Raw genomic sequence first — 26,161 nt, 5'->3', positions numbered from 1 at the left:
ACTTCTTTAAAATCAACATGGGTCTTGCTGTCGATACAAACATACCTTTGATGAAACATACTAATAGTTTTCTATTGTTTCTGTGGTTGAAATATACTTATTATTTCTTAAAACTAACACAATACTAACTATGCTAGACTCGTGTGTCCATTTGAGAGGTCGCAATAGGAAACAATAGGTAATAAACCAGAAAGAAATACAGACAAAAATAACAACAGGCAGTTTATCACTGGAGAATTGACAGAGATAAATATCGCAGCAGTTTCAAGCCAACCGTCAAACTTTTCACACTAATGACTTAAGTGTTGTATGGAATGAGGCCAATGGAAATATAAGCTGGTTTGATTTCTGCCTCTGCTTACATCTTCAGCTATTTAGGGCTCTGTGAACATCCCTAAGTTTGTTTAATACGTCAATTCATTAATTTACCCAAATAAGCATTGTAACTTATATGAGGCACCTAGAAGAGCCAAAGTCACAGAGAGGGAAAGTGGAATGGTGGGTGCCAGGGACTGGGAGAGTGGGGCAGGGCGTTAGTGTTTCCTGGGGACAGAGTTTCCGTCTGAGAAGATGGAAAAGATCTGGAGATGGGACAGTGGTGACTGTACAGCAGTGTAAATGTGCTCAATGCCACCAAACTGTGCACTTGAAGGTAGTTAAACAGTAAATTTTATGCTATGTATATTTTATAACAATAAGAGAGGGACTCAAATTAGATATTCACTTTGATGGATGTTATTAAATAGTTCACTTAATGGAGAGAAAAATATTAATAATAAGAAAAAACTTGTGTTGATTTAAAATTAACAAAATTAAAGTATATTATAATCTAAAATAATTTAGTCATTCCGCTTGGAAAAACTGGAGTCATATTGTTTATGTGGCCATATGCCCTTTGTTTCCTGAAGCCCAAGCTGGGGAATGACAGAATGACGTCCTGACTCCCTGCTCAGGAAGATCCTGAGTTTGCTTGTGAAGGAAAAGCCCAAAGGTGGGTCAGGACAGCCAGGCCACCATTGTGGCTTCCAAGCACAGCCATCTCCAGCTCTCGGTTCCATTTGAAACCAAATCCTTTTGTACTTAAGGAAAAGCAAAGCCTTTAAAGCGAACACTGGAAACAAGTTTGACATTTTGGCTCTCCTTTGTCAAAGGAATAAACCGAGTCTCTAGAGAGTCAATTTCCTTGAGTGGCAAGAGGAGGAGAGGCCTCTAGGGGTCTGATGCTGACCCATGAGCTGGGGCCTCAAACCACCCGCTGCCTGGGGTTCAGCACTGTGAGAACAATGGAGCGTGGTTGCGTGGGACATTTGCAGTTTTGTGCAATTATTCAACTCTCTGCTAATTTTACACAATCATATTCTAAAAGTTTTTTTGGGGGGTGTTTCCCACTGTGAATTTTTCAAATATTTCTTCCTGATTTTAATAATCTGTGATCAAGAATAGCTTATTAAAAATGACTTTCATAAAGGTCATGGAATACTTCTGCAGTAACATAAGAAAACTTACTTACACCTATTGAGAATCTGGAGGAAGATATTTCTACGAAGGAACAAGATGTAAATCATACATAATGAATGACCCTAAACACTACTGTCAGGAAGGTCAAGCTGGCGTTCATTGAAGAAGAACCTCAATGTCACGGGGCAAAAGAATGGTGATGAAAATGAGTGTTTCGAGCACTCTGGTAAGTTTGCAGCCCCAATGTCTGCTCTAATATATAGGTTTAGGACAATCAAAGGTTGGTGACTTGTGTGGGACACAAGAGTGTGTTCACACACCCACATGAAAGAAACAGAAGTAGTGATTAACAGATAAAATTCCCTCTTCAGCAGAAGCTGCATGGAAGGCAGCCCCCACATCAAGGTTCTGCTCTTTGGGCTGTGCTGGGATATTCACACTTCAACACTTAGGGAGCATCCAGGTGACACATGGCCAGTCTCCATGGAAACAGGTTTAGGTTCTGCATTAAGAAACCATCTTTCACAGTTAATTCAGAGCTATAGAGAAATCCACTAGTTCAGAAGGTCTTTACTATGCTCCAGGACCTGAAAATCTGAGGCCACAGGCTTTGCCAAGATCATTCCTGTTTCTCCTTTCACATCCCTGATGTTGTCCCTTAGTTTCTGTATGGCTCCTATCAGATCAATTCTCCCTTGGGATTTCCCTTCCATTCCTTTCCCAAACTCCTGCTTTCCTGTTGCCTATTCACCACATCGTTCTTACCTATGTTTCAACCATCCAATAACCTCACTTGTAGGAAAGATGGTGAGAACTAAAAAATAAGGGAAAGAAATTACTCTCACGTTCATGTGCGATGTTTATATCTTTTTTCTCAAAGGCTTTTTTGTGGGTCCTTAATCAGAGACTTTTGCTCACCATATGCCTGTAATTTGCATACTCAAGTTCCTAGGATTAGATTTACTGAGACCTTAAGTTGTCTTCTTGCCTGATGGCCTTTGTCACATTCCAGAAGGAAAAAGACAAGCTATTCTTTGAACTGGCTTGTAGCCACTCAGCTGCAGAGGCTACAAACCAGCACTCTCATGCACACACAAACACACACACATCCAAGTGCATTTGTACACACACGCCTTTGTACATGTGTGTGCACAGACGTACACGCCTCTTAAGATGGACACATAATCCAAAGTAGGGAGATATGTGTTTGTCATCCCTCCCCTAGGGCCACAAGAACAACAATTGACTAGACAAAGTGTTAAGAGCTTTATAGTTATTCTCTCACCTAACCCTTACAGGAACCCTATACAGTAGGTCACATTATGATCCACATTTTACAGATGGGCTGACTAAGGTGTAAAAGGCACAGGTAGCTAATAATATGAGTTTTTAAGATGTGGGTTCAGGATGTGTCCCCTGGCTTTATGGTCAAAAACACCACAGTGTATGTTATAACTCACTTTCTTTCTACCCAATGTAACATACACATGTAGAAACTTGTGCGCTTATTTGAGACAGAGATTCATGACATTTTCTGTTTCAGAACTCTTCACAGACTAGGGATAATTTCTTAAACTCTGTTTCAGTGGAATAAATGGAGCTCAAATTCTAAATAATGAAAGTCACATCCAGGAGCAGGGAGAAGAGAGGCATGAAGTGGCCCCGGGGGAGCTGCCACTATGGAGGGGTGACAGAAGGCTGACCCCACATCACCATTCATACACAGGGTCCTTGCATATTTATAAATCGATAAGTGATTAAGACCTTGTGTTTGTTTATTCAACAAGTATATACTTGGCTCCTGGTATATGCAGGACACTGTGCTAGGCCCTGAGGATATAGCAGCTAATGACAAACAGCAAATGTCATGAACCAACCCCCACCAAAACCATTCCTACTCCGTCACAGAATCCAAACCGTGAAGAGTACAGCAAATAACAAAAACAGACCTGAATACACAATAGGTGTGATAAAGCTATGAAGACAAATATCTTTAGAGGCCAAGGGAATAGATGGTGGTACTGCTTAGGATGGCAAGGGACCACAGCCTGCTGCCAAAAGGCTTCCTCCAGCTCATAATGGGTGAGCAGAGCATGGCAAAGACAAGCTGAAGGTAACACTGACACTCAGTGACTGAAGTTCCTTCTTTCAACCCCAAAGAGCTCAAAGCAATGAGAAAGCTTGCACATATGATGCTGGTACAGAAAAGAATCAAACCCAAAAAAGGTTAAAAAAGAAAAGCAAAGCGGGGCTCAGTACAGTAGCTGTTAGAAAGATGAGTTGAGGAACGTTAAATTCTGTTATCTGCAGGACACGTTTTAGGCAGTAAGTGTGCCCAGGTCCTGGATATTCTGCAGAGATCGACTTGGGAACTGACGTAAGAAATATCCTGTCAGTTGTACGAAAGCCATGTACCCCTGTTTCAAAATGAGAATCGTACCCAACGCGTCACAGCATTTTTGCTGTGATTAAGTCAGGTTGTGAATAAAGGAGTAAGCAAAGGCAAGGTAGCGGGTAATTGGCTCGGCAATCTTGTTAGCTACACACCGAGCTCACGGGCCAGGCTCCCCAGGACACGGGGGTTCACTGTCCACACGAACACACACAGGTGAACGCAGTATGACATACCAGGTGCGTACTGGATGGGCCAGGGATGCCCACATCCTGGATTCTCAAAACTGACCTGGCAAGGCTCAACCATACCTTCTCTTACTTGAGGGGATCCTTAACAGAAATTACAGAGCTAAGAGGAGGGAGCACACACTAGTGCCCACCGCCCCAGGGTAAGTGCCTTCAGGCAGCTGAGCACCCCTGACTAGGTTGGGGAATGCTGGCCTGTTGAGACAAGGACACCTGGAAACATTCCTGGCTTTGGATGTCCAATCAAGTCAGCATTTTCCAAAAGACAAGATTTTTCACAGGGATATAGCCTCGAGCACCTGTCGCTTTATTTTATGCCCCATTGAAATGGCCCAGGATATAAATGTTCAGCTTGCATGGTGAACGAATTTTTGAGGTCAAATCTGTTTGTAGGTGGTAAGGATGCTTGAAATTTTAATTTATAACTCATTTTCCCAGCCCATATAAATAATAATGGACACAAAACTGAATTTAAATGTTTTTTCCTTTGGCGGTTTTCAAATATATGAATATGCTGAGAAAATAAAAATATACATAGATAGTCATATCCCCAATAGTACTTAGGACTTCCAAGTTCTGTTTCTACACAAGGTGGTAGATAACTGTGTTTTCAGATGAATTTCCTGTGATGGAATGTGTCTGCTCAGCCATACAGCTGAACATTTACAAGGACTCAGGTGTTATTTCTCTGACTAAGGGCACGTCTGTGAGATGATTTCTGAACAGTGCTTACAACCGCTTGACTATTTGTCAGAAAGAAATATCCCATAGTCTGTGGGAACACCAGAATCAAGCCAATTTTCTAAAATGATCCGCATTAATAGATAAGAGGGAAGAGTGCACAATTCAAAGGCTGGAGTAAGAAAGTCAGAAAGGACATCCTTTAACCAGAAAGCCTGGAGCGGAGTCCAGGCCGAGGGAGGTGGTGGGTGTCGTGATCCACGCGCCCAGGCTCTGCCGTTATCTTCGCGGAAACCGGCTCTGGCCAGTTCTTTGAATAGCATTTAAAAATCTTTATGTTTTGCCAAAGTATCTGGAAGAGGAGTATTCAGTCTTAAAGACTGTGATTTTATCAAATAATCTCTAAGTTTCTAATAATTCTAACTCTAGAATTAATTCCAGCTGTTGCCAAAAGCCTTAGAAAACAACCATTCAGGCAAAACTACACAGAGAACTGGAAAATATTCCACAAATAAATGCACGTGGTCCCATGAGAAGCACGTCATTACTGCAGCGAGTGCTGGGTGTGCTGTGGGCCTGTGATACATGAGCGTGAAATCCCTGAAATCGGGGGAGGCACCAGAGTGGGGGAATTCCTGCGAGCAGCTCAGGTTCTAAAGGGTTCCACTCTGGTTTAAGTGAGTTTTCCCTGGTGTGATCACACGGAGTACATGGTACCCAAATGTGGCCCAGAACTTGGAGGGTGGTGACTATGGTCATTTATGGAGGACACAGGACATCTTTATGCATCTGATCTGCTTACCAATTTCCATGACAGCACTGACCTGTCAAAATGACAGAGGGAGAGGTGCTGCTCATCTGCTGGGTAGTTATTACCTGTTCATAAGGTTCCGGTTTCGTTAGCACAGAAGCAGGCAGCAGGACTGGAAATGCACGCATGTGCACACTCACCCACAGTGGGTGGCCCTGGGGTGGTGTTGGCCCTGACCACGTGATGGGAATGTGGGAGGGGCTGACCTAAGACAGACACTCGAACCCAATGCCCCTGATGAGAGGAGGTTTGTGGGAACTGGAAGGACTCAGGAATAGGACATGATCATTGCTCCTTGGGAAGAAGCAGGCTCCCTCCTTTTACCCTGGACCTTTGAGCATGCTTGAGCAAATGGGCAGGGGTGGACATCACACAGGGGGCAAAGGGGTGGGAAATGCATTTTGTAATTTATCAGGGTGGTGCGTAATGACACAAAAGGTATTTTTATTAACTCAGCTCAAAGGTGACCCAAGGCAGGGAGAAAATAGCCGGATTATTTCAAACTGATTTCTGGGACCTGGAGGACAAGGAGACCCTTGAAATAGTGGGTTGTTTTTTTTTTTTTTGAAAACTGTGCACTTACTCCAGGATTCTAAACATTCTAGCACACAAAGGATGGGAAAGATCTAATTTGAAGCAGTTCTTGTGAAAAATATCTAGAGATGTTAGTAAATCGGACAAGGAATATGAAGATAAAGGCAGAGTGGGCAGCCAGAAGCTGTCTCGGCTCTCCAGCTCTACGACAGACATTCAACGTGCAGCTAAACCATCACCTTCTCGGCGCCATGGTCCTGGAGTCCTCTCTGAGTTCTCACAGGACACCACGTACAATCTGGAGTCGTTACGTATGTGTCTATGGTAACTGCTCTCTGGATTGCATATGTTTTTGAGGACAGGCCAGTACATATTTTTCTTTATAGTCTCAGGACTCAGCAGAATGCCTGAGGAAGAATGGCTGGATCGAAATATTCCATTCGTTGGTTGAGATATACAAATACACCATATTTCAATGAGCTACAATGCTAAAAACTCACTAAATTCTTTTCATGTAACATAACATTTATGTTGGCATTTCTTCGTTCAGTTCACAGGCAGAGGGAATTAAGTAAAGGTCTCTGTATTTCCCCCAACTGACATCAAGCAATTTGACATTCAGATCAGTACCTACGAACATCTGCTGACTGAACAGGTGAGGGAATGAATGAGCAAACGAATGAATGAATGGTTTGACATCAACAAACAAGGACAAGACTGATGATGATTCCATTCCATTTTCTGAAGCTAATTGCTACACTAACTAACGTTTAGGCCTTAGACATAAATATCTGAAGATGGTGAAGGGAAAAGTAGAAAAGAGGTTGGTTGCAAAGCCAGTTTCAAGGTTTGTCTGAGGAAGCTTAACTGTGAATCAGATGAATGTTTTCATCTGAAAAAATAATCATCCAAGACATTTCATGGTACATTTTAGAGTTCATAACATAACAGTAAGCCAAATTTTAATATGCATTTTCATTTGGAAGTAACTCAAAAGTTTGAGATTAGTTATTTGAAAGGTACCAAACCAACTGAATCACAGAGGTAGATTTTTTAAAATTATAGCATATGTAATTCTAGGAAGTGGCTGATGCCTCTACATGTAAAGGAGAGTCAGGGAAGTGACCACCATGTCACAAAGTCCCCGTCTTAGAGTCAGACAGAATTAGCTAAGCTGCTGCCTCACAACACCTTGGCTCCAAGCTGCCTGGCTCTGCCAGGACCCAGACACTGACCGAGAATCCAGTCAAGGCACCACTGAGCAGGATTATTAGAGGCAGTTAACGTGGTCATATCATGACAGTGAGTGCAAGGAAAAAGGAGCGGGGAAGCTTGTCAGATAAAAGGCACCACCTGACTTACATCTGTCAGAGAATCTTATTTTCTAGAGAGAGATGGGTCTAGTAGAGCGGGCAAGGAAATGGGACCTCTTTAAATCCAAAGGAATTTCTCCCCGACTGATGAGGTTTCTCGACTGAAAGAATAGGTGGGGAGTCTTTCAGTTGCCGTTAAAGCCCCTAGCTTGCTCTCCTGTGTGGAGAAAATCACATTTTTCCTTCGAAAGCTCTTAATGTCAGAATTTAAATATAATTTGAATATTTTATTCTTAGTTTAAAATGGGAGGAATTAACATATGTCAAGTACATAGCATTAATTTTTCAGACCGTAATGCTTTTGTTAATCTTTGTTACCCTTATTTTCTTCCTCTCTTTATTAAGAAGGTATGATGAGTTCATTGTTTTTCTTTACCCATTCATTAGATTCTTACCTTATGCAAGTTCTCATTTGGAAACCATTTCTACATTTAAATATAATACTGTCTGAATTAATTTCTTAATTATTAAAATTTGGAATGCAAAAAGCTGAAATTTATTTGCTCAAGTGGAAATATGTCTGCTTTTAAAATATCAGGCAGTTTTTACCATTTCGTGTCTATATTTGCAAATATTTACTTGCCATTCTTTACCAGATAGTACCTACCGACTCTAGCTAAAAAATGTTCTTCTAGAAAACTAACTTCAGAAACCTAAACATATCTTACAGTATTAAGATGAAAAATTTTGTCATGTGAAATTCTTTTGACATGTTATTTCTTGTCACTTCCACTGTAGTTTTGATACAATTCTTATGATTTCTCCATGAATTTCAGTATACAACTTTATAGCCAATTTTTTTCCACTGAATTTTTCGAACAAGACCATTTGATTTAAAAACGCACTCTATGTCAGTACACTTTTCATGCATGCTTCTGTTTCTCATCACCACCATTATATATATAAATATAAAATAAGCTGAGTGACTTTCATTTGGATAATCTCATAACAAAACTATGTATAAAAACTCTTAAATTAGATAAAAATCATAAACCAATTCACCAAAGGACTTCCTCAAAACGACACACTAATGCAGATCAACTGGAGAAGGGAGTTGAGGCTTTCAAGTGATACTCAGAACCACTGTTCTCTCCCCCGTCTTTGTAACTGTCACCTCTGCCCTCAGAGACACCTTGCCTTACTCATTAGGACATAGTGAGAACCAGTATAATGCATGTCACAGCCCAACTGTGCTCCGGACACCTCTGTGCCCACCACCGGGACAGACAAGAGAAGAGACCTACCCCCTCCACAGGAGGCTGAGCACTCGGAGCGGACCATGGCCCAGGTGTAGCTGGGTTGGGCACTGGACTTCTTCTCACCCGCCAGCCGAGGCACCGAGTATTCCCAGGCAATGCCTGGGTTCCTTCCCTGAAGCAGAAGCTATGAAATAAGAAAGGGGGGAAATATAGCTAAAGTAGAAACAATAACTATTTGATAATTTGTTTTAAATTACCTGAAACAATAACAATGTCAACAAAAAAGTTAGTTACAATGATAAAATAAATAATGTCCATTCCCCAAAATTTAAATTAACTTTCTGAACAGGAATAAACTCCCAACTAGACTCAAGCACATCTAGAAACTAGATGTATAGATAATCTGACTTGCTTGCTTTATATTTAGTGTCTCCTCCACACACAGCTTCAGATGCCTCCCAACCTAAGAAACATATTTAGTTATTTCTTGCTTTCTCTGGGTGTTTCTTTGGAATCCCCTGAAAACTTCCCCAGTGTGAGTGACACCTAAAAAGCAACATCACACTTCCTAGTAACAACCCAGGACACTGAAGTGAATGTCATCTATCCCACTGTCAAAGGTAGGTCAGAGTACTTTCCACTTGGCCGTCGGCATGTACCCTGGAGTTCCCGGAGCAACCTATCCTGCTAGGAGTCAAGATGATCTCTCTGTGACCCATGGTTTAACACATAAAATTGCAAGTGAACTCTTCACCTTCTAGTTTGAAACCCAAACACTTGGACCAGTTACCACCTCATTATAAAGTTTTTTTTGTTTGTTTATTTTGTATTGTGTGTGTGTGTTTTTTTTAGAAACATCAAGATTAACCTGTTGTTAGACATCCCCATTTCTGAGCCTTGGAGCCTTTACTTGTCTTGATGTGACTTCCAGTGGATAATGACACTGGCCCTTCCCTGACTCCTGGGCACCACAGTCCCCTCCCTGACAACACAGCTCAAGTCCCAGTTGCTGGAGGACAGGTGGGTGGTGTCCTGGAGAGGCAGCTACTTTGCAAGGCCATTGAGAAGCTCCCCTTCTGACACCCTGATCCTCTGTGACTCACTCTTCTTCTACAGGAATAGTTCCTGATAAGCTGAGCTCATTTTCGACCCTGACCCATCTCTCTTTCTTTATGACTCTTAAAGCTAATGGCCTGAGACAGTGGGAGAGAAATAATCAAGACAAGAATGCAGGGTGAATAGGTTCACAAGAGGGTGAAGAAAGCAGTTCAAGGTCAGGAGGGGGGATGGAGGTGGGACATTTGGAGATGTGGCAGCTGTCCCAGATGGAAGGAGCCTGCCAGGTGCCGACATCAGGTGGGGACATGTGGGTACACTTAAAATTATACTGATAGCCCTGGAACTACAGAAATTCCAGAAGACCCCCAAATCCAAGTCCCAAAGCCATGAGGCTGGAGTCTACCTCCACAATCAGCGTTTCGTTGGTTGGCCCTGCAGAGGTCAAGCTCTCGGGCTCCCTGTATGACCGTCGGTAATCGAAAGCAGTGCCTGAAAACTTGTAGCGGCCGGGCCAGTCCACGGTCCAGTGTCCATTCAGGTAATACGTTTTGAGGGCATTGCGCACAGCAATGTAAGAGGTAGATATGTTCATTTCATAGACGCGAATACTCCGGGCTCCAGGTGGAATGGCCACCATCTGATAATATTCTAGATTCAAGTAAACAGGAGGGGGGAGAATGAGGTATTTCATTCAAGTAGTCTCAGGCCAAATCTCTCAGCACCTTGGGTACTCCATAGCTGCAGTGTGAGAATCCACAATTAGAAATGGGAGAGGATCTATTTTGTGAATCGGTTATATTAGTCCTATAAATGACTTTTTAAAAATATTGAAGCAGGGCTATTATAACTTTCACTGTTCCTAATGACCATTTCAACTCAAATAATCTAGCAACCACTTGCAATCAAAGCTTGTGAGCAGGCAGGAAAGGAGGCAGCTGTGGGACCTGTCGGGAATCTTAACTCCTGCTGTGTTCACTACATCTCAAGGTTCTTCCCACAGAGAAGTTCCTGTTCCAATCCCGTCTCAGTCTCTGCAGGCAGCTGTGGCATACTCACGGCTGGTGCGGTGGTGCTTGGTATAGAGGCCCTTGTGTGTTGTACAGTCTGAGTTATTCCCCTTGCACACACCACAAGAGTCTTCAATGGCATTGGATCCAAGGATGTTGTCACACCCAACTCTCTGGGATATTCATGAGGTCACATGTCATTCATGGAAGAAAAGATAACACGAGCAACGTCACAAACCTCAAGCAGGAAACCTCCACCCCGCTAGAGCTGAAATTTCACCAACACAGGGAAATTAACAAATATTTATTGGATACCCAATATGTGCACAGAGAGACTGCCATTCTACTATTCAGGTCCAGAGTAAGGAAACTTAAACATAACCTGAATTCTTCAGCATTGCTACACAGCTGTTTCCTGAGCCCTGAATTATGTCTATCAGGTTGTTACGTTGGAGAATTCAGATTGACATAAAGCACTTAGTACAAATGACAAGCAATGCGTCCTCACGAGGGGCCATGGGAATATGCCATGGTGCTTTTAAACCCCCGTTCACTGGCAAAGTAGCACATGCCATGTGGAAGTAATTCTCAGCAGTAAATTATGTAAAGGGCATATTTTTTTACCCTCTTAGAATTTTAGGAACTCTTTATAATTTTATAATGTTTACTAGTTTTATAAATCCTAACAAAAGCATATAGTCTATAGATGTAAGAAAATTTACTCAGAAATGAAATAACTAATCCACAATCCCTTGCTTATAATCCTTTAAGGACGGGTGCATTTCAGAAATTTCTGGATTTTAGGAGGTAAATGGCATATTATGCATGTAACGTGAAAGTCCCGGACGGGACTAGGAAAGCAATGATATTTCTATAACGGAAGGCAGATATCTTCATACTAACGTGGGAAAGAGAGAACCGACAGTCTCACAACAGTTCAGGGCAGGTTTTTGCCGCCAACCAAATTCAGGTAGTCTTATATTTTCCCACCAAACAAACTCTCTACTTCACAGCTTTTAGATTTCAGAACTACAAATACGGGATTGCAACACTGTGTCATTAAGAATACCTGAAAATAATGAAATATTTAACAAATCAAGTAGTAAGTAAATAAAACAGGTAAAGATGAGCATTTTAAAGCTGAAAAGATCTTAATGGAATCACCTAGCCTAATCCCTATGCATTAAAAAGGATTGCACTGACGGCTTAGTGGTGTTCCCACGTTACCACTGTCGTGCAACTTCGAGAAAACTCGAACTAGGACCAAGGTCATGGACTCCACTGAATAAGAATACTGAGTAAGTTCTTCATGCCATGTGTTTGATCTGGCCACACCTTCATTTTGTTTATAATGTCATTCTTCCTATAACTTACTTCGGCACATGGCAACAAGCTCCAGGGGTAATGTTCACTTAGCTGCTCAGTCTTTCCCAGCCTGTCTCCTAAGTCCCCCTCCAATCAATGTTGAGACTGCCAGGTCTTCTGGAAACCCCTGCAATAGCTGCCAAGTGGCCTCTTGGCTCTGAGCTGCCCCTGCTTCATTTACTCTCCATGCTACTGTCCAGCCACTTCATCTGGCCCCATGAGTCCATTGGCTCCCAATCCCAGTGTCTGATCTACATGGACACTGGGATTAAAACCCAAGTCCTCATTCTGGCAGTGACTGTTCTTGTGAGAGACCATTCACCCCCCTCACCTCCCCAAGCACCCCAACCCCTGACTGCCTTCTGGGAATTCTGATGACTGAGTCAGGTCGTGCTCTGCCTGCTTACCCAACATCCCCCTTCCAACTCACCCTTTCAGATTTCACTTGGAAGCTCTCTTCTCCCAGGAGCCCTGCAAATCTCCCAGATCCACATCTAAGAGAGAATGAGCTCTTCCCTTCTCCCTGTGCTCTGTACACTCCTTCATTGCAGCAAATCACTGCGTGTCTCAGTATGTGCACATCTGGCTTCTCCCCCACTGCGCTGTGACTTGGAGGAAAAGGGCTTGTTTTTTATCTGTTCTCTATAGCTTCTGACAGGATGCCTGGCACAAAGCAGACTGTCTGGAGATGTTTGTTGAATGAATGAACAATCATTATTACCTCACATATCCCATCTATACAAACATTACGGCTATCCTCCGAGCATGGAGTCCCATCTTTGACTTTATTTGACAAAGAAAAGAAGAAATCAAATCCTTCTGCGATACAGTAGAGTTTGCATAAGTCCTGATCTTAAAAAGAAATACACACACAAACACAAATAAGAAAAATACTTAAGCGCTGATCATTTTTGTTCTAAATTTTAGATAGATTTTTTTTTTGCCCATAAAAAACTCCCACAAAATAACACATTGCAAAGACATTTTTGTATCATTGCTTCATTAGGCTTGTTCTTTCCCTTTAATTTATTATTGTTTAAATGTTCACTATTAATTTTTACTCTGCTCTGTCCTTTACTAGTTTTTATTCTTTACACAGTGGTTGGCACATAGTAGGCATTCAATAAACATTTGTTGACTTGAACTACAACAGTATTATTCACTATTCTATTAGTATAATTAACTATTCTCTTCTAGAAATGCAAAAAATCATTGCCATTTTGAAACAATATGCAAAATTCCCATAAATAAAATATAATACAAGAATTAAAGTAATTACTTAATTTCTTAATAGCTAATGCAATTGAAGAAATACAAAATATTTAACAATTAATGAAAGGAATAACTTTTAGATAAAATCTTCAGAAAACTATGTTTTCTATAAATATAATGGGTTGTCAAAAAATACTGATACATGGAGAATATGAGTATCATCATATATTTAAGACTGGTAGATAAAGTTCACTTCTCTCAATAATCTACTTCAAGTGTTTATGATTTATATAGTTAAATATAAACTTTTGTAAAAACCATGTCCCTTTGTTTTCTTCTTGGTAAGAAGGGAACAGCTTATGATGAAAAAATAGTCTGCCTTAGGAGTTTATAGGCCAAAGTCTCATCTACAAATATTTTCTGTATTGTACAAGGTAAGAGACCAAACTGAATCAAGTTAAGAATAAAATTTAGTATGTGCTTCCATGATTAATACATTTATTTACTGAAGACTAGCAAAGTCAGGAATAGCATACATGTTTTTTGACCCCAATTCAAAGTGCTTTCTACTTTTTTCTCCTGCCTACTTGTTTCTCACTGGTTTAATTTTTACTGAGTTTAAGAGTGAAAACACCACCAAAGATACTTTTCTTGAAGCTGCTAACAAATTTCCTTATACAATCTACTAGCTTCATAAACCTCTCACCATGAAAAAATTATATATAATGGGATGGAGAGTACATGCCACATAAGAAGGTCTAACTTATGTATTTCCCGAGTGTTGCTTGGACAATATTTCCAATTTCAAAGAATAAGATGATTTGATGTTATTTGAATTTATTCTTTTTTAATTTTTTTAAAAAAGATCTTATTTATTTATTTTTAGACAGAGGGGAAGGGAAGAAAAGAGGGAGAGAAACATCAATATGTGGTTGCCTCTCATGCCCCCTACTGGGGACCTGGCCCACAACCGAGGCATGTGCCCTAGACTGGGAATCAAACCGGGGACACTTTGCTTCACATGATGATGCTCAATCCATGAGCCACACCAGCTGGGTGAATTTATTCTTAAATTGTGCCCCGTAAGCTACTAAGTTCAGTTATTATAGTCATAAGGATAGTGCATATTTCTCTCCAACTGGAGTAAAATTTTACATATGGTACAAATAAACACCTGAGTTATAGATCAAGTCCTTCTGAATATAGTACACTTGAAAATTATCTGTTTTTCTAAAAGATACTTACATTTTTCTTTCATTCTTTGGAAATGATAAGGGTTTAATGGGTGACATGCTTAGAGCAATATCACCATCAATTACTGGGCTTCGTAATTAAAAATAAACATCGATGCGTTATCAATAAAAACATCTGCTTTCAATTTTTGTATCGCTTCTCTGAAGATTTCATGATATTCTGTACTTATTTTCTATCTGGCTTGTGAATTTCTGACCACAGAGCTGGTTAAGTTTAGATTAAAATGCCAGTGGCCGTGTATCACACTAACCACAGAAAAGATTCTGTGACACTGACCCCAAGTAGTGGTGTCTGGTCTATCTGAACAGCACACCGAGAATCATGTAGTTCTTTAAAGAGGAAAGACAACGAAGCAGGAGGCTGTCACTAGAGGGTGGGGCTGGGAGTTACCTTCCACTTGTGTGTAGGGCTTCCACTTGTAGTGCCACCCCCGGAACCGTTTGCCGTTGTATTCCGCACACTGCATGGCGCGGAAGTCAACGCTATTTTGGGGGCATTTCTGGCTGTTGCAAAGCTTCAGAGTGCGCGTGGAGCCCTCACAAAACTTCCCACCATGCGATGGTCTGGAACACATAGTTTGCCATCAGAAACCGTCTATCTTAATAGCTATTCACCTCTTCCTTCAAATTGGACTTACTGGATAATGTTAAATTACATACAGTGGCCAAATAAAAAAGGTGCATTCTAAGTAGTCGCCGGCACTTTCTTATGTATTAATGACACGGGCAGAGTTTCCTTTTCTACTGAGCAAACTGTTTACCAGAAGAGGTTCCAATCTGAAAAGTGGGTTTGTATGTACGTATTTGTTTATGGTCGCTTCCTGGCCTCCTGCTGCTGGACACAGGGTAAGCATCGCTGATCTCCAAATTCCACAAAGGAGGGGACAACAACAGGAGGGCAGTGGTGTCCCGGAATTGTATGGTTGATCGAAAGCAGAACTGAGAATGAAACTGACTATACCACTTCTTTCTGCTACCAGCTTTCATGACAAGGCCAGGACACCAGATTGGGTCAGAAACACCAGTCACCTTCCACTGGTTGGCACTGACAGCAAGGGCTCAATGCTCACCCCCCTGACCCCTAGAATTCATGGGGACCACCAGGGTGAGCGCATCCTGTCCACAAAGGAAACCTAGTGGGTCACACACAGTAAAGACAGGACTGAAGTAATGGCAGTATGACTTATGCCTTAAACGAATGGCGCACAGGGAGGACTTAGAAATCCATCCATCTGCACACTGCTGACTACATTGAACATTCTCGCCATAGAGCAGGAGGGCACAATTAAAGCACATGTTGGAAAGGTAAAGATATTTGATAAAAAACCCAGAAGTTGTATTTTTTACATAAAATAATATTCTTTATTTGTGCTGTTTATATTTTTCTTATGATTTCTTTGTTTTAGGCAGGGCCTTGGTATTTCAGGTAAATATGGTTTCTTAAAACCCAATTCTGCAGTATCACTGTTGGGTCTGTTATTTTTTACTATGGTCAGGTAGTTCTAAGCATCTAATATCAAAGAAATATCCTTGTTTCAGAAATGTTTGAGGAAAAAGGCTTCCCTACTTATTGTTTCTTGCAATAATAGGGGAAGTTCAGAATGAGAGTGACTGAGCTCAGGGACAGGTGCTTTTTGGAAGGCTTGTGGAAGAGAGATGCTCACTTGTGAGTAGGGAAGTCAAGACTCGCTTACTTGGGATTAGTGCAGAGGCGGTCTCTGTGGGACACCCCTCCTCCGCAGGTCCTGGAGCACCGTGACCAGGGAGACCAGTCTGACCAATGACCATGGGTAGGCTTGGGGCCTTCATCACCGTATTTCACACACTGTCCTCCACGGCACCACTAAAAGTTAAAAAACATAGCGGATATGACTCATAGAACAGTATGTGGGTCATCGCTCTTACAATGCTCAACCATGGGGAGTCTAGTGCCATATGCAGACATTAGCGTCCCTAACCTCTAGTTAGGTGAAGTGCATCATACAGATACACTTCATGATGCTTCTTTTGTCTTTCCAAAACTAGCATTGTTTCATAAATCCATGTCAAGGAAAGATAAGTAGAAAAAAACCTGCCTGAGCTGTTGGAACTTAACATGTTTAATTAAGTAGTGTTGTATGGACACTCAGCTCTCAAGTGAGTGGACGCTGACCTCTCCTGAAAACAATGTGCTTTTCATCTCCCATTTTCGGCACAGACTGACTCTCAGGGGGAGAAATCCAGCTGGAGGTTCCACATGACTCAACACCTTGTCATTTCTGGCAGGTGGGCGCTGACTTTGCTCTAAAGCACCTGGACTCAGAGCCGGGAGGTCATAACTGATGCCCGTCAGAGGTCATGCAGCTTTCTAAGGAGGTAATCCACACAGATCTCATCTGTCCCTGGAGATACTATCAGCACCCCTTTCTGAAGAGAAGTGCCCATCAATGCTGATTCGTGCTGACATCTGCATGGTTTCCTCACGTCCACCCCATGCAAAGGCTACACAAGATCTCGCATTGTGTTCAGTGGTGTTGGCTTTTTCTATTTATGGTTTGGTGTAGACCCTGAGGTTCTTAAATATAGGTCTAGGCCATCTGTTGAAAGGAGGCAAGGGAGTGCCTTGTCCCTTGTCTCTGGCAAAGCCTGGCCTGTGGGCTGGGGGTGAGGCTGGGGCAATTGAGAGCTACCTTATTTGTTCTGAAGAAAAAAAAATATGCTGCTTTTGTAAGAGGAAAGGAAGAACACTTCAACTACTAATGGATGTATTAGGTTAAATTATACATCAAATTGATGTTTGATCATTGTTGGCTTGTAGGAGTGGCAATTTCAAATGGTTCAATTTAATATTATTTAAGAAAAAAATTAATTTTAGAAACATAAGTAAGTCTGAGAACTAAAACCTAAGCCATTCAATTCTTTGATTCTTTCCTATAAGTAAAAACAAAAACAAAAAATTCCCCTTCATTACCATCTTCCCTCATACCAGGTGACAAAGTGAAGTCACAGCCTCATCCCCTCTCAGCTCAATGAGGGGCATGCAGCTGGAGAAGGATCTCCAAATCTTGCTCTGTGACTTTAACATGACTGCTCAGTGCTGGTTCTCTACCTGGTTTAATGGTGGTTAGTGCTCCCTCTTCACTAAACAGATTCAGCCATCACCTTTGCTCGAACATCTGTGTCTCCTAATTCCAGACAGCTCTTCAATTATACCATCGAAAAAAGTGATAAAAGGAGTCCTCTTCTTAGTATCAATATAAACGCAATGGCATGGCATGGGAGTAGGTCCGCACATACATGCGAGAAAGAAGGGCTTAGAAACGCCATTGCAAGAGGAGGAGGGATGAATATGTTGAAAGACTGACATCTGACTATGACACATGTACCTACGATGAGTGTCTCACCATGTCATGCCCACAAATGGTGCCTTCTGCTGCTGGCATAAATTTAGTCTCACATTTCCTTCCAACCCGATGGCACCATAGGGCTTTACAGATATCCTACAAGGGAAAAAAGTCATCAGTATTACAAATGGTCCATTATAACTAATCAATGAAAAGTTTAAGTGGAAACAACTGATGCTAATTAAATCTGACATCTACTGAGCAGCAAACGCAGAGAAAGAGCGAGAACCCTGCAGACTCATGGTCTAGACTTGGTTCAGCTTAATTCCATCCCTAAAACTTTATTTGTTTTATTTATTATAAATTTAGCAAAGTTATACTTTCTAAATTAACAAGTACAATATGCTTAATCCAGACACTGCAGACAACTACAGAACATTAAAATTAACAAAGGAATAAAACCTAACATATTATAATACATTCTTGACCTCGTCTTTCACTAACTTCTCCAAATCTGAATCTTCAATTTTCAAATTAAAGATGGTTGTGCAACTTGCTGGCTTGTCTGTTCATCCATCCATCCATCCATCCATCCATCCATCCATCAACTATCCCCAAACCTTTGATAAAGGCCTGCAATATGCCAGGTAGGCAGGAGGTTCTATAGGGAATACGAATCAGACCTACTCTTTCAAGGGTGGTCTTACAGGGAGGGGTTAATTCGCTGAGAATCACCGTCTGGTGCATGTGAGAAGGGAAGAACAGCGAGCAAGGTGAACTCGCTGGAAGTACAAAGGGCTTTGCCTGGAGGCCTCAGGGGAGCAGTCAGGGGAGATGTGAAGTCTGAGCCAACTCTTGAGCTCTAGAGCTTTGTCAGGCGGGAAAGGCATAACTTTCAAAGAAAATATTGAAAACTCAATATGTCAGTATTTTCATTATATAGTAATTAATGTTGCTTAAAATAAAATTGATAACTTTGGATATAGTTAGATGGTTTTGTATTCTCTATCATTAAAATTATTCTTTAAGACAAATAAGCATGATGTATTTTGTTTTTATAAGTTAAATTCTATTTTTGTGGCCAGAATCGCTAATATATTGAATCTCAAAATTAGATATTATGTGACAATTAGATTTTTTAAAAAAATTTCTGTGTGGACTGAATCATCTCAGGACATTTTACATTTTATGAAAATGGTTCCATTTTTGTTAGGATGAGGTAAAGAGCAGTAAATTTTCTGATGGGGGAATATAAAAGAATAAGTAAGAAGCAAATTATGCAGTACCTAGGCTAACACCTGTCACAGAAGAGCCACTTAGTTAAATTTGCTGAGCAGAGTGATAAATGGATGAATGATACTTTAGAAAAGGATGAACCTCCTTTAAATACCACATGCTATTTAGTTTCAAAAGTTAATATAAAGTGCAAATGCAAATGTATCCTTCTCTTAAATAGATGGATGTGCATTTGGTGTGTATGTATATTTACATACTCATGCATACACTCCCACACTTATATGGCCATTGTTTTCTCTGTTACTGATGATTTATATATTGACAATCAGAATTAGTGATAAAAGCACCCCAGGGAGTTGGAATATAAGACACACAGGGCATGAAGACAACTCCCAACTTAACAACAGAAGCCAGGACACTAAGGGGATCGAATTTCAAAGTAACCCTGGCAGCTTGCTTTTCAGACTGCAGAGTCAGCCTACCAAGCAATGTTGAGGAAACAGAAGAGGTACTTGATGAAGACAATGTTTATAATAAGCAACATTTAATTCAGGAAGAAAACAAGTTGAAGCCCAAGTAGAGAGTCTACTCTTGCTTTTATCTTTTATTCCTACAGCTAAGGAATACTATCTTAATTAAGGTTCTCACTTGCTGTCCTATTTCATAATTTAAGTAGTATGACTTGGTTAATTTTAACATCACAACCTAATACCCCAAATAAAACAGTTTTCGAATGACTGTGTTGAAAATTTATTGTGGTATTTCGACGTTGTGAACAGAGTGCCACCAGACTTGTTTACTTGAACCGTCTGTATTAGACTCCCCACAGTGTCCTGAGATGATGTTATAATAGGGTGTATAATCTATTGCAATTATTTGTATCTATGGTGATAAAAATCAAATCAATGGTTGTTCACTGGGGTGGGGAAGGGATTGAATGGAGGGGGACAAAAGAGAACTTTCTGGCTTCATGGAAATATGCCATATCTTGCCTGGGATGATGGTAACATGGGTGAATATATTTGTTAGAATTTCAGTTGGACACCTTAAATGAATGCATTTCGTTACATGCAAATATTTCCTCAGTAATAAAAAAAAGTGCACATTAACTTATTTTTTTCTATATTTTTTCAAATGGCACTTGGGTATCATGGAGGACATAGTCCATGGTCACAGAGCAAAGTAATGTGGGAACCAGAAGCACGTCTCTGGTTTGAAAGAAAACATTAGTTTTACGTTCTTTTTTTTTTTTAACACAGAAGAATAACACTAAAAAAATTCTTAGGAAATTAACATTGTGCCCATGGAAATACATGCTGATGCTGGCTAATTTATTATTCTTGGTCCAAGCCGAGATGACTCAGCTGAGGAGATAAGAACCCAGTTCTGGCACGGGACTATAACTAATCTTGGTGGGAGCTGTGCTTGAGTTTAGAAGAAAGATCACGTTAGATATAAATTGGGAATATTCCCAGGGCACTCTGCAATGTTTGGAGGTTTCTGGAGGACTATGTATTTTTGTCTATCTTCCTCTTGATTCCATTATAAACTAGAATAAAAGAAACCTTAAAAGAGTTATTTTCATTTGATTTATGAGTAGGGCTTTTTGGGGCTCAGTAGAGCAGATTCCTAAATCTCGACTTCCCTGTCCAGTAAGAACACACGTCTTTGGGTGACATGAGGAATTGATATTAGGAGGAAACACCAGCGATATCCCTGGGGTCTGTGCTGTAGATAACATCTTCTATGAGAAACTTGTCTATAAGTACTTTATTTGGAGAATTTAATAATCAGAAGCTCCAGATAAGCTGTTACTTTATAGTAAATTATGCTTAAATGGGAGGAAGGTAATGGTAGACCTTGTTTTTTTAATACCATTTGAAAAAAATGTAGAGTATTAATTTGCCAACTTACACCATTGGAAGTGCTTGCTGAGCTCCCACATGATAAATCAGAAAGCAAGAAGTGATCTAACAGGCCAAGTTGTTCTGAAATGAAAAGTGATACCCACAACAGTATCGGTCATCTTTTTCTTTGCCAGTAAAACATGTGTTTCCTGTTATATGGGACCAGCTCTAACATACAGGATTTGACATTTGGTAGGTACCCAATAAGTGCAGAATACATCAATGTCAGTTACACTAAATAAAATGGTTTTTATGAATAATAGTGCACTGAGCACTGGCCAATAATCACTTGCCTTTTTAAAATCCAGCATGCAGAGCTTGGCTTTCTCTCCAAATTGCCACTTGCACTGTGTGTTTGCATCATACAACTGTCCCGGCAATTTCTCAGGATACTTGTATTCTTTCACAGGCTTTGGCTGATCAGCAAGGCATGTCGCTTGGGCAGTGCTAGAACCAAAAGGAGATGGGCTGCTTGTAATGCTAAAATAATTGTCAAAGATATACATTCAATTGTGCCATTTCTTCACATGCATTTACTACATATCCTGTATAGAGGAGAGGGTATTTCTTCCTCCAAATGTCCAATATAACAATCATATTAATTACATTTAAATACAGGGAACACATTTCTGAAACTGTTCATTTTTCTTTTTCCAGGAAGGCAATTTGTTTTTCCTCAGATTACTCACATGTTTCACGGAGAACAGTGAAATGGAATAATACAACCAGATGGTCAATGTGAGAAGCTGCTATCACAGACCTCTTTTATGTACACTTCTTGCCAGGAATAATCAAAAGGTGGAAATGGATATCGTAAAAGGCAAAACACAATCTGCCAGCTTCAAAGATTAACATTTCTTTCTCTCTCTCTGTCTCTCTCCCTACCTGTCTGCTGTTCTTTCTCCCTTCCTCTCCCAGGCCAGGGACACTGCACAACCGCTTATACCTTCCCGAGGTTGTGCACCGAACACTGCTACACTTTCCACCAGAGGTGGTCTCTGCCCAGGATGATTTCTTACTGGACTTTGAAACAAGGAGGAAAATAACTGCTTAAGTTTACTAGCAGATGGCTAAAGACCAACTAATAATTCCTTCCTCCACAAATACAGTATCCCATCCCCTACCAGGGATGTACTTAGGTATAATTTTTGCATTTGCAGGGAGGAGGGACAAGTGTTTGCAAATAACAACTAAATCCTACTTATAAATTTTAATAAGCTGAAAGGAAAAAAAAACACAAAATCCCTCTGTAATCACAGTAAATTGATCATTAGCAGATCTGCTCATGCATCTCCAAACGTTTCTTTGTGTGACTGTGCACCTTGAATGGAATCTTTCTGGCCCCAGCCTCCAGGACCCCAGTCCCAGGTTCCTCTGCCTTGGAGCTCACTGATCCGTGACTTCAGTTAATATCCACATACACAAAATGGGAGGGATGGTAGCAGCCACTGTGCACAAGACATTGATCCTACATGCAAGGAGGTCGGAAGGTTTTTCAGAGCAAACTGAGAAGGAGAGATGAAGTCAACTGACAGGAAAGGGCTAAGAGTGCTGACTGGCTCACTGTGAGTGCTCAGTAAATGACCTTTTACTTTCACTCCAATCATGCAAGGGCATATTTGTAAGCAAAGAAAAATGAATAAAGGCATAATTAATGCTGCAAGACTGGAGTGATTTGGAAAATTTCAAATTCCATAGCTCCTCTTTCTAATGGATCTCAAATGATTTCTATATACTAGTTAGATGTCTTACAGTGTCTCCCAAAGTTTCCATTGGGGTTGGGCAATATTATTCCTCGTCCGTGGACTGGAAACTAGGGAAAGTCAGCTACACTGACTTGTCCACATGAGAGACGTAAAAATTGCATAATGGTTCATACCTTCAGGAACTTTTACAGTTTCTGTAGGCATCTGAAAACTGTTAGAGTAAAAAGGACATAGGGATGAAAATTTCTAGAGCAAAGGGAGACACAGAACTGAACCAAACACCCAGTACTATTTTCTGCTCATAAAAGGAATTCATTGAGTCATAAGCAGCTGCCAAGAAGCCAGGTGGTAGAGTGGAAAGTGGAAGTCAAAGGACTGAGAAACTGAGTCGTCTTTGGCAATCTGGTGGGGCTGGGACACAAACTGAGGGTCTGCTGTAAGGAAGGGCTCTGGTAACATCCAGGATTTTCATTGACACCACAAGAGGTCTAAGGACAACCTGAATAGACCACGTTAGAAAGACTGGATGCCAGGCTGACGTCAGCTCAATCCCAAAGTCAATGAAGATAAACTGTAGCCACTGTATCTGCTTAGAAGTAAAAGATATTGTTGTGTCTTTAACCTTTTCATACACTACAATGGTCTCATTTGTTCAAAAATTACTGAGTGTATTAGTAGATAAGACCAAATGATCGAATCCAAGAGAATAAATATACACAGAATAGTGGCAGTCTCATGGGAAATTCAGATACTGGTGTAATCAAAACCAGAATTTAAAATTGTTGTAATTAATAGATTCAAGAAAATAGAAAGTGAAGAATTTCACCACAGAACTAATATATATAAAATATGCATGTGGTATACTGTGAAAAGTTCTAATATTTATAAAATTGGAATCCAAAAAAGAAAAGATAGAAAAGATAGAAGAAAAAAATGAGGCAAAATCAATATTTATAAATAAAATGGACAAGAATGTTCAAAAACTGATAGAACACAGCAAACCACAGATTTAAGTAGTTCTAAAATCCCAAGCAGAAAAGTATATATAAGTACATTATAGGAATTCTACAAAAAACCAAGAATCACAGGAAAATATCAAAAGCAACGAGAAGTAAAAGTGACATATGTATAACTTTTAAAAAAGCAACAACAAGACTGACAGCTAGCTTGTCAACAGAAACAACAGGAGCCAGGAAACAAGAAAATGACAGTTTCCAGTTACTGGAGAAAGATAACTGCTGAGCTAGGATTCTACTGAGAACTAAAATACCCTTTACAAATAAGGGTAAAATAAAGACACGTGAAATACGCCACCAGGAAGGCCACAATAAAACAAACAAACACCGTGATGGGACTTGTTCAGACACAGAGGAAATGTTCTCAGATGGAAAATGGAAATGCAAGGAGTAGTAAAGAGCAATGTAAGGGTAATTAAGGTGGTCAACAAAGCCACAGAGAAAAGCACTTGGCAGTGAGGTGGAGGTCTCTGCCTAGACAATAAACCCACTAGGAGCCTGGAAGATTCCCGCAGATGGAGAAGATGCAGGAACACACATATCAAGGCTGGGGCGAGACAGTCAGTGCTGGTTAGCATCGCTTACAAAGAACAGAAACTTCATGTGCTGATCTCATCCCTTTTAAGTCTGGCTAGGCTCATGCTTGGGACTGTTGCTCTTTCCTTATTGGCCAAATCATGTCACACAGCTAAGCCTGGAATCAATGAGGAAGGTGTAGGTGCAAGAAGGAAAAGCATGACAGACATTTTATAAACGATCTACCACAATATCCACAAGGAAAAAATGTTATGACTTTTTTGCATGTCTTGCACCAAAATCAGGTGGCTTATATGTGACAAGCAAAACAATAAACATTGTAGGAGATCATGGGGAAGACCATGTGTATGACTTTGTTCATACATATAAGCGGAGTATTTTTTCAGCAGTACACAAAAAATGCTCATACTAAAGGAAAACATGGATAACTTGGCCTCCATTAAAATTTTTAAAAACTGCTCTGGCTGGGGTGGCTCAGTGGATTGAGCACTGGCCAGTGAACCAAAGGTTTGCCGGTTCTATTTCCAGTCAGGGAACATGCCTGGGTTGCGGGCCAGGTCCCTGGTAGGGGGCATGTGAGAGTCAACCACACACTGATGTCTCTCTCCCTCTCTTTCTCCCTCCCTCCCCTTCTCTCTTAAAATAAATAAATAAAATCTTTTTAAAAAGTTTAAAAAAAAACTTGTGTTAAAGAAAAAAAGGCAAGGTCCAAGGTACCACAACAATATTTCAAAATCCTTTCATGAACCATAAAATATTAAAAAATTTGAGAGATCTTTTAGCCTTATTTCTTCCTTTTCCAAATAAAAATCCGAGGGCCCCCACTAAAGGATACATCCCTTGCCAAGGCCAGGACCTTCCCAGATGTAAGTGATAAAGACCCGATCAGCATGTCAGCTCTGTTTCCCTCCTCTGCTCTTCCCATCACATAGTAGTACCTGTTTTCCAACCTTAACGTCACACAGGCTCTGTAGAAACTGCAACTTGCTGTGACTTGTCAGTTTGCTTTTCTTAAGATGAACATTTATACAGCACGACAAAATGTGAACTGAAGTATACTATTGCCACTATACCCAAAAGCAAAGCTTAATGAGCTCTCTGGTCAACTCAAATTTCCCCATTGGCAGAGGTGGAATAGGGTATGGCAGGGGACCCATGCGGCCCTCAAACTTCCAGCTCTGTGATGGTCACCTTTCATGTATATTGATGTAGACTCCTATGGTCAGAGGGGAGGCATGCTCAATGATCATTAGTACATGACTCAAGTTTTTTTTAAAAAATAAATTGAAGATGAGTCCATGTTGTTGTTAAGTTTAACATAATGAGCTAAATTTTCCCTAAATCCTAGGCCTCCAGGATGCAGACATGAGTAAATGTGATGAGGTTTGTGTCTGTTCATAGGAAATGACACATTACTTTATTGACGAGGCTGATGAATTTACTCCAAACATATATCTTTCCTTCTTGACTCTACCAAATATAGAGAAAAGTTGTGCTGACAACCTCAGGCCAATTGACTGCCTTATTATACATTTTTTTTCCATGTGCCAAATGCGAAAGTGCTAATAAAGGAAATCATTATTAAGAGTTCACCATTTATCCTTACTCACTATTGGGATCATATCCAAACAGCCACCTAAACTGGTAGAGAACATAACAGTATTTTGATTCCTTGGAAATCAGGAAGTCAGCAAACACAACAAAGAAGACAGTCTCAGATTCATTAAGCTGATGAAAAGTCAGTGTTAACACACTGCGGACATGTCCAATTCACAGCTGGTCAAATAAACCTTTATAGTGAATTTGACAATGAAAGTCATTTTTGGAAAATTTAATCTTCCAAG

The 26,161-nt window shown here is 40.5% G+C and overlaps 1 protein-coding gene across 4 annotated transcripts in view; it reads right to left on the bottom strand.

The window, feature by feature from the left end:
- ADAMTS16 (ADAM metallopeptidase with thrombospondin type 1 motif 16) overlaps positions 1–26,161 on the bottom strand; it is a 124,185-nt gene that overhangs the window by 39,337 nt on the left and 58,687 nt on the right. For all 4 annotated transcript variants that reach the window (XM_045186399.2, XM_045186400.2, XM_045186402.2 and 1 more), the window contains 8 exons: positions 21,352–21,505; positions 17,976–18,071; positions 16,287–16,435; positions 14,984–15,156; positions 12,849–12,979; positions 10,812–10,935; positions 10,159–10,403; positions 8,742–8,880 (listed from right to left, as the gene is read on the bottom strand). In XM_045186399.2, coding sequence (XP_045042334.2) covers positions 8,742–8,880; positions 10,159–10,403; positions 10,812–10,935; positions 12,849–12,979; positions 14,984–15,156; positions 16,287–16,435; positions 17,976–18,071; positions 21,352–21,505 — 1,211 coding nt within the window. The remainder of the gene's footprint in view (positions 1–8,741; positions 8,881–10,158; positions 10,404–10,811; positions 10,936–12,848; positions 12,980–14,983; positions 15,157–16,286; positions 16,436–17,975; positions 18,072–21,351; positions 21,506–26,161) is intronic.

The sequence above is a fragment of the Desmodus rotundus genome, chromosome 1 (assembly GCF_022682495.2).
Source record: "Desmodus rotundus isolate HL8 chromosome 1, HLdesRot8A.1, whole genome shotgun sequence".
NCBI classification, from domain to species: domain Eukaryota; kingdom Metazoa; phylum Chordata; class Mammalia; order Chiroptera; family Phyllostomidae; genus Desmodus; species Desmodus rotundus.
The sequence above is the reverse complement of the archived record's forward strand: the minus strand, read 5'-3'. Positions and strand labels throughout refer to the sequence as shown.